The 9,363-nt window shown below is 46.4% G+C and overlaps 1 protein-coding gene across 3 annotated transcripts in view; it reads right to left on the bottom strand.

Moving 5' to 3' along the window:
- Nucleotides 1-3,545: 3,545 nt before the first annotated feature.
- The window catches only part of ENTPD4 (ectonucleoside triphosphate diphosphohydrolase 4), a 34,733-nt gene continuing 28,915 nt past the window's right edge, over nucleotides 3,546-9,363 (bottom strand). For all 3 annotated transcript variants that reach the window (XM_040626498.1, XM_040626500.1, XM_040626499.1), the window contains exons 10-13: nucleotides 8,180-8,504; nucleotides 6,123-6,208; nucleotides 5,059-5,220; nucleotides 3,546-3,900 (exon numbers count right to left, since the gene is read on the bottom strand). In XM_040626498.1, the coding sequence (XP_040482432.1) occupies nucleotides 3,672-3,900; nucleotides 5,059-5,220; nucleotides 6,123-6,208; nucleotides 8,180-8,504 (802 nt within the window). In that variant the 3' untranslated portion in view covers nucleotides 3,546-3,671. The remainder of the gene's footprint in view (nucleotides 3,901-5,058; nucleotides 5,221-6,122; nucleotides 6,209-8,179; nucleotides 8,505-9,363) is intronic.

The raw sequence follows: 9,363 nt of genomic DNA, 5'->3' as shown, positions 1-9,363 counted from the left end.
TTCTAAAGGAAACTATGCAGGCCTGATATTTAAAATTTAAGTATCTGTCAATCTAGAGCTTGCCTACCTGAGTGCACAGGTATGTGGACAATGGGAGGTCAAGGAGCGACCTTCCCAGGCTCTGGGGTGGGGATGGGGGGGCAGGCCTAGCCGCAGGCAGCCTCTCCAGCTTACCCCCAGGCCTAATGCTAGCAGTTTAGTGCGAAAATATGCAAAAAAGCACTAGTACAAATGGGTATGTTTGTCCTTTTACTGTGATGTCCTTCAATGGACTATAAAATCCTTGCTAGTGTCCTCGGGAGGTTTAGAAAGAAGCATCGCACAGTAGGAGTATGGGACAACAGTGTTTCCTCTGTCACAATTCCAGCAAGGCTCAACATAAAGCACTTTTCTTCCACAAGGCTCTTAGCAAGCTTCCACTGGTCCAATTTCTTTTGTGTCCTATTCCAAGTATTCCCAGTTCCCTGCCTTCTTGGCCAGCCCTTAATTGATATGAATTCTTCTCCTGAATTAAGCTCCTCCCACACTTGCCTCACAGCCTGGCCCTCCCTAGCATCATAAAGACCCATGTGCGATCCTCTCAAGAACACAGCCCTCTCAGCATCACATAGTGGGCCCTCTCAAACAGCACTTTTTAAATCTGTGGGGTAGGGCATGTTTGCCAGCTTATGAGAAAACAGATCTTGAAAATAATCTAAAGGGGCGGGGGGTGGTGCGCCTGGGTGGTTCAGTCTGTTAAGCGTCTGCCTTCGGCTCAGGTCATGATCCCAGCCCGTGTCGGGCTCCCTGCTCAGCAGAGAGCCTGCTTCTTCCTCTCCCTCTGCCTGCCACTCTGCCTACTTGTGCTCTCTATCTCTGTGTCAAATAAATAAATAAAATCTTAAAAAAGAAAAAAGAATCTAAAGGGAAAAATAAAGAAGTGGAATTCTGGTGCATACTCAAATATTTTAAGATTAAAGTTTGGTCTCTTCTCTTGCCTGTCTTTCCATGCCCACAAACGGTAACTAGCTTCCTGAATTAAGAGAATGCCAATACATATTCTTTCTTGAATGGAGCTGTTTGTGCAGGGGTCAGCGAACATCTTAAAGGGACGTTTGCTTGTAAAGGGACGTTTAGTAAATATTTTAGGCTCTACAGGTCACGTATAGTCTCTGTTGCATAGTCTTCTTTTTCTTTAACAACCCTTTCAAAACTGAAAAACGACTCGCAGCTCAAGAGTCTTCTAGATTTTCCCTGTAGCCAACAGTTTGCCAAAGAGTTCTTTGGCAGGAGAACATGGGCACTTAACTATGTAAAGTATAATGCTGTTTGGACCTCGGAACCCTGCTTTGGGGATTTCTTTTGGACAGTGAGGTAGGTCCTTGCCGAGGAATCCTTAGACCAGTACAGCAGAACTCCTATTTGTCTCGATTCTGCTCCCCGAATGGTACAGACCTGGACCAAACTGGCACCCTTTATTTAAAAGGTGGCTACTTATGGTAGGAAGTCTTAATTTGGGCCCGTTTAAATCTGGGGCTAAGCTGGCTAATCCTTGCCTTGTTTTAAAGGCAAAATCACATACTCAAGGTGCCTGAAAAGTTTCATTTCCAGGTTACTTACTACCTGGATGGCGGTAGAAAAGCTCAAGTGTAAACACACTTCCTCTTCACCACTGATGCCACCCAGTCTAGAGAACAAGCCCCGTCCGAGGATTCAAGGGGAAGCACGCCAGCTCACTCTACTCCTGGGGTATCTAAAACACAGCTCATCTGTGGCTGGGTCTTGATAAGGAACAGTGTTTACCAGGGACCAAGCCCTTCAAGAGCTGGAGACCAGCGTTTGGAAGCTGGATCTTCCACAGGGACATTTACCTCTCTCCTCTCTAACATAAGAGCACACATCAGAGGCTGTACCACTACCGAGCTCCTCCGACCTTCTGGATATCCGAGAGACAAAGATTCTGCCAATCACTTTCTGTTAGAATATTCACTTTGAAGAGCAGAGAAAGAGAATTTGCCTTTCTTTTATATATTTGTGGTCTTTTCAAGTCATCAATACACTTATGATGTATGCCCTGCTTTAGATAGTTAATAAACAAGATAAAAATCCAATTTTTTAAGTAAAAGAAGGGCTTCAAGATCTGAATCCTTTCTCTAATGAATGATGTCTGGAGAAGCAGCTGTTGGTTCTCAAAATACATATTTGCTACCAACCAGATGAATTTAACTGTTCTGGGATTAAGAAATAGCATGTGTGCACACACACACTCACAAAAAGAACTTCATCTAAAAAAACTAGGTATGAGAATTCCCAAAGCCTCTAAACTAAATGAAGAGGTGAAAAACAATTGATCTCACATAAGCCAATCCAGTTGCTCTCTTTAGGTTTTTGTTTAAAATGTTGAACTTGTTCTCTCAAAATATGAGTTTATTTCTTGTATTAAAGTCAGACCCTTCTCTTAGTTTGGATTTATAGTGACATTACACCCATAGCCTCAACCATGACTGTAAGAAAGACAACTGGTCAAATTAAGTGTGGGGTCTCCAAGATAAAACTGCTGAGACCATTTTTCATTAAGGAGGGGAACAGCGACTTGAAGTTGGAAGAAACTGGAGCGCAATTAGACCAGCAAAAATGTACCACTAAGAAACGCTGACGTGTCTGCCTGTCAGTAGGCACTAGCTCCCGTTGCAATGACATCGAAACCAGTGAAACTTGATGGATTTTCCAACTCACTCAAAGACATAATATTCTTGGGCTGCTGAAAGGTGGACTGAGAAACTCATTACCTGTGGTCAGGAAAGACAATGGTAATGGGGATTTTTCTACATAAAAAGAAATGAAACAATAAATTCTGAAGTGTGTGTTTTTAAAAGAAAGAGCGCTGCATTCTCATCCTCTTTACCATTTCTCTCTCACACACACACACTGACACAAACATCTCACAAAAAAACATGTCACACGTTCTCTCACACACATATTCACACATACTCTCACACATATTCTCTCTCTCACACACATATTCTCTCACATTCTCTCACACACATTCATTCTTTCACACCTACATTCTTTCTCTCTTTTACACACACACACACACACACACACACTGCTCTAGTCATTATTTCACATCTTCCAAGACTATTGATTTTAAAAATAGTTACCTCCTTGTACCTATATTTCTATTTTGGATATGAATGGTTTTGATTTTTTAAGTCTACGAAGAAAACATACAGTGACAGACCTGAACAATAAATAGAAACTACACATCACCCCGTGCAGGTCGGAGCTTTTGAGATAGTCAAAAAGAGGACTATGATTCAGCCAGTCGGGTTCCGGTTCACAGAAAGCATCACTCGTCAGCGCTACCTCCTCTGATGGAACACAGCTCTGCCACTCCCTCCAATACCAAAGTGCATCTGTTTAAAATTTAACGTACCTCCAAGAACAACAGAAAATCTTAGTAGCTATCCTATGCAGCAGGAGCGCAGTGATTCTCCCGTCCCCCTGCTCCTCCACTGAAAGCTGTAGACAGACGGCTACACGCAATACTTCTGGGACAGCAGAGCTTACAAACCATGGATTTTCTTTTTGTTTCAAGGAACAAAAAGGGAAAGAAAAAACACCACCAAATGAGAATAAAGAGGAGAAACCCTGAGGCAAAATGGCTTTTCCTTCGGACATTCTCCCTGCGCTCACAGGCTCCCGGCCATCTTCTGGGCCGGAAGGCCCTCCTCCAGCCAGAGCGCGGCGGCGGAAGTGCTGCGCAGCGTCCGCCTGTGAATGCGCCGGAGCCGCAGCAGGTAGAGCAGGATGGACAGCACGACCACCAGGAAGCAGCCCGAGAACAGGTAGTGATTGTAGACAAAGGAGAAGCCCCGCCAGTGCGCGTGACTGGCCCGGAAGGTCTCCTGCTGGATATCTCTGGCCGCAGGGAAACAAAAGCAAACAGCGCGGTAAGAGAACGGGACTCACCGGGCAAGCGGCGCGACGCAACGTGCGCAGGACCTGGGCCGCAGGGAGCTGCTCTAGGACTCGGCGCTGCAGACAGAAACTGGCACCGCCGTCTCTGCCACTCTGCCTCCTCACCTCTACGGTGGAAGCTACGTGGCCTCACAGAGGCTGGCTGTAAGTACTAACAAGAGAGCACGTGACGGTGCACTCGTGAGTCTGCAGCCCTTACCGTCACTGTCACACGGGCAACAACAATCAGAGAAATGTAAAAGAACGGTGACAGTTTCACTAGCCCGTGGACGCCAGTGTGGAATGAGAGCACCGGTCTGTGAGCAGCAATACCCACCACTCACAATGGTTGCAGGTAACCCAGCTCAACGGACTGCTGGGACACGCTCAATTACATGAAGGGGGGAAAACCGCAAAAGCGGATTCCTCGTTTATCAGGGCCCCGGGGTTCTTGTTGGGGTCAGCGGACAGCCAGGTCTGTGAACGTGACTGGGGAAAAGGTCCATCTTTATCGGCCAATCTCTGACTGGCATTTCCACTAACCATGAATGCAGACAACCAACTACCGTAGTGTCAGCAGTACTTGTGACTTTGATCGTGGGGAAGCTCGAAGATCTTTTAGATCACACTGTGGTGGTTTGCAGATGCCTCAAAATATCGACACACGTCACTGTACTGAAATTACAGAAGTACTAGCTCCGCTGCCAGATTGGTTATTTCACGTGTTAACAAAAAAGAACACATCTTGCTATATTACAGACATGTTTTCTGTATTATTTTGATAAATATATTTCAATACGGTGGTTTCCTCTGTATCCTATGTTATTTATTTTATACCTTAAGAATAATATTTTGAGGAGGAGTCCAACGCCATAAAGGTAAAGAACCCCAGAATTAGTCCTTCTGTGCAGGGGTTAGGGAAAGACGCTTGAGAATAATCAAACACTTTTGTGCTGCATGTGATGGGATGGGTGGGGAAAACCAAAGTCAAACTTTGGTCTATAGTCCAGCCCACGGCCAGCGCGCACCCCAAACACCCGCAACCACAGCTGCTATGCTGTATCGTAATGCAGAAAAGCCTATTCTGTTTGATTCTTGTTACCAAATTCATAGCCATACCTTAAGGGTAAAAAACGGGTCCTATAAAGGATTGCTCCGAGCGTCCACTGAACCTCCTTGTCATAAACTTGTAAGGCTGTCTTTAAATTTTTATAGTTGACAGGAAACGAAAAGCCCCTGTGGAACACCTCGAACATCCAGGCCGATTTGAAGCACTGATACCTACAAACACCAAGCACAAACATAGGTGGGATTCATTTACTTGTCAAAATGAACCGTACACCGAGACGGCCTTCCCCCGCGGCCACAGTGGCTGCAAAGGCCTCACCAGGCCAGCACCCTGAGCAGCCAAACCAACCATGTGCACTTCCAGCTGATCGACTTGGTTTGTACCCCTTGTCCCACAACCCGAAACAGTTCACCTGCCAAGACTGGTTAACGCATGAAACTTGGTCTCAGTGTGATTTTATATCTTTGCCATGACAGATTTTTTTCCTCAGGCCTTCCATCATGTACTCTCTGACAAATATGGAGCAAGTTCCAACTTCTTTGGACCTCAGTTTCTTTATTATAAAATGAGAAGGCAGAAGGGTCCTTTTTAGCTCTGATATTCTATGATTCTAGATATTCATCGGAGGCTTACTTATTGCAAAGTACTAAGTTAGTAATGAGATATGATAGCAAATAAGATGGCCCATGTAGTTAAATGACTTATAATGACAGGATTTTTAAAAAGCAACAAATAATTATGAAATAAGGCAGAATCTGATAAACACCACTAAGGAGACATAATGTGTGCTCTGGAGACCGAGAGAGATGGAGTCTGATTGAATGGGCAGAGGGAGACTCGAAAGGGACAGAGTCTGACCTGACTCTGAGGTCTCGCCAGGACTTCAACAAGCAAGGGGTGAACAGGGGAACTCCAGGTGGAAGGAAGAGCAAAACTGAGTTAAAAACTGTCAGATATGTTTGGACACAAGTCTCTGTTGTCCCGTTTGAAAGGAGTCCAGGGTAGATGAGGAGAAACAGCGATTGAGGAGGATGCAAAAGTAGGATGGGGCCAGGCACAGCAAGCCAGGCTGTGGCTCTCGAAACCACGTGGGCTCAGCCCCCCAACTGCTTACTTTAGCCTGTGGAGGTCAGCATGGGAGGCGTAGAGTCCTCGGTCAAAGCGTTCCCGCAAGATTGACCACTTTGTTGCACAGTAGTCCTGGAAGAAATTTCACCCCAAATCAGTCATTGGCAAAGATTTAACAGTTTCTTCATTTTATAAAGAGTTTACTGAATACCTATTCATGACAAACAGATCCTTCCAGTTAGGCAACACAAGCTTAATTTCTATGTGTAACATGAAGACAAGATGCACAAGCTTCCAGCAAATACTTACCGATGAGCAAAGACAGTGCCTGGTCTGTCTTCGAATGCTACTTATTGTTATACAGAATTCTACTGCCCATGACCAACCTCTTCAAAACTGCTTAAGCTTCCCCCTGCGTGACTGCCTGTGACAGTCATAAACTTTTGGAAAAGTGAAGTTGTACTTTAGTTCGGAGTGGGTACCTATGTCTGTGCTCCTCGGTGCAAGGCTCTGGGAACACCAACATGATTACAAAAGGCCTGTCTTAGGAGAAGGAAAAGAGATGCCATCTTTTCCTGAAGTTATTTGTAATAATATTAATAGCTAACATTTGTTGAGCACTAAGTGCCTTTTCTGAACGTAATACTTAAAGCCATTCCTTGGCATGGCTAGGATTCCAACCTCAGTTCAAGGATGAAGAAACTGAGGCTCTGCGAGATGGTGAAACGTGCCACAGGGAACACAGAACAGCACTCGGTCGGGGGTGAGAGGCAAGGACAGTTATTTAGGGCAGAGGAAACACTGTGAACAAAGACGAGAAGGGAGGTAGCTTAGATGTTAGGGGAACAAAGAGCTGTCTGCAGTGATGAGAGGAAGGGTGTGCTAGGTGGGGAGAGGAGGCTCCTGGGTGGGGGGGGATGACATTTGAAAGCATTTGCAATTTATCCTGGTACAAAAAGAAGCCGCTGAAGACCGTAAAAAAGGAAAGGAGACTGACTTGTATCTTCGATAGAACTCTCCGGGAGTGGCGTGAGGGATGAATGATGAAGGGAGACCAGAGGCAAGAAGACCAACTGGGAGGCTCGTGCAGTAGTGCAGGTGACAGCTGCAGGCCTCACTAGGGCAGTGAGAGCAAGACAGAGTGGGTAAGGCTTTCAGAAATGATTATGCATAAAGCTATATGCTTGTTGACTGATTATGGGGTGCATGCAGCGAGGTGGGAATGAATGGCAGGGAGAAGTCTAGAACTCCTGAGCTTTGGAAGGTGGATTGGATGGCCATTAACCCACACAACATCATAGAACAAGGGGAATAGAGAGAGAATGGCGAGTTTGTTTTGGGACATGAAATCTAGTAGGCAGGGGTCAGGACTGGAGCCTTTTTTTTTTTTTTAAGAATTTATTTTTTGAGGGAGAGAGAGAGCGTGAGAGAGCACAAGCAGGGGGAGCGGCAGAGGGAGAGGGAGAAGCAAGCTCCCTGCTGAGCAGGGAGCCCGATGCAGGGCTCGATCTCAGAGTCCTGGGACCATGACCTGAGCCAAAGACGGATGCTTAACCGACTAAGCCACCCAGGCGCCCCTGGAGCCTCTTCCTGATGGGCAGTAGCAGTGACCCATGAGCATGGATGAGACCATCTAAGAGCCTGTAGTCCAAGGGCTGAAGGTAGAAGTTGGGCATCACCCAGGGTTGGTCAGGGGAACCCTTGAAAGAGCCTAAGCAACCGTCAGAAAGGCAAGGGCCAACAAGAGAACAGGGGTCCTGGCATCTAAGGGACAGGAAGGCTGCCAGGAGTGTGGCCAGATCATGGCTACATTATTACGCCGAAGTATACAAGTCTGCCATCTGGAAACCACTGATGATCAGAGCGGTTCATGGAGTGGTGGGCCGAAGTCAGCTCACTGGGGACTTCTGACTCCTGCTGGGACTATGTCTCTTGCTCAACCAAGGGAACAGGATCCCCAACAGGGTGTACTACACCCTCCCGTCCTCCACCTTCCCCTTCTCTTGACCCAGGCCTCTCAAAGTGCAGGAGGGACAGAAGCTGCCACTGTCCACACCAGTCTCTCAAAAGCATGCGGGGGAAGAGCGTTCCTTTGAAGGTTACCTTTGCAGCTTTAGTAAAAGTAGCAGCATTGTAATCCCCCCCCATTCGTAACACATCTTCAGTGCAATAGTAGAACTCCGAAAAGCCATAGAATTCACTGTTCTGGAAGTGAATCGGGGGCTGGTAGACCCCGTTGAGGGAGGTCTGTGTCTCATTCGTTTTATTCATGAAAGGCTGGATGGTCTCTCGACACAGGTCAAAGTCTCCTGTTCCCCGGAGGTACATGGTCTGTCCGTTTTGCTGGATTTCATCTTTAATGTCGAGGGGTAAGCAGGGGTCCAGGTACGGAGTATCAGGAGCCAGACCAGTCTGCTTCCCCAGGAGCCTACAGGACAAAGAGAAACTTGATTTGAGACTGACAGAAAACCGTGTTTGGAAGAAGTAGCTGCAAGTCAGTGTTTCTCAAGACATTCTGTGGACCGCGAGCTCTGCGAAGTGTTGTGTGGGAATGACAAAGGGTTCTGGGATCAGGAGGTTAGGNGTTCTTGAGCCCCTCTCGGAGATTTACCATCCATCCACATGTGTGTACAGTGGACACTGCAACAGGGTCCAGTGAAACAGCTATCTCGTCAGATGACCAGTGCTTTCTGTACCCTGGAACGTGACCTGGCGCTCTCAGCCCGAGCAGTGGTTCCTACGCATCTCTCGGTTTCAAGTTCACTGCAGCTGAATGCCCAGCAACTGCCTTGTTTCCAATCCTGTTCTGACACTAGAGCTTGTGGGTTTCAGTATACGGAGATGAAATGTGACCGTGGAAAGAAGTCACTGGCCCTGTCTAAGCCAGGCTCCATGCCTTAGATAAGGGCAAGGTGCTTGAAAACTGCTGTCAAATTCAGTATTAGAAAGGTCTAAAAAAATGGGGAAAATCGAGAACTGGTATCAAATTGCTTCACAAATGTCTGTTAAGCCCTTGGTAGTCTTTAAAGAAGCCAAAATGACCCTGAGACGAGCAGGTGCAGTGCATGCCAGGGCTATGACGGGTGTAGCCCAAGAAAAGACCTCCGTCCGGAGCAAAGACGGGCAGGTGAATACCTTAGTTAAGACAAAATGCCTGCAGGCTGATTCTATTTTGGACTCTCTGTTTTAACGGATTTTTAAAAATTAGTCAACTATTGATTCCAATTGCTGCAGGTAAGAGAGTTTCTATTGTAATACAAGGTTCTAAGAAGTCCCATGGAAAAGAA

Source organism: Ursus maritimus, unplaced genomic scaffold, assembly GCF_017311325.1.
Source record: "Ursus maritimus isolate PB19 unplaced genomic scaffold, ASM1731132v1 scaffold_11, whole genome shotgun sequence".
NCBI lineage: Eukaryota > Metazoa > Chordata > Mammalia > Carnivora > Ursidae > Ursus > Ursus maritimus.
Note: the sequence above shows the minus strand (reverse complement) of the source record. Positions and strands in the feature narration are given on the sequence as shown.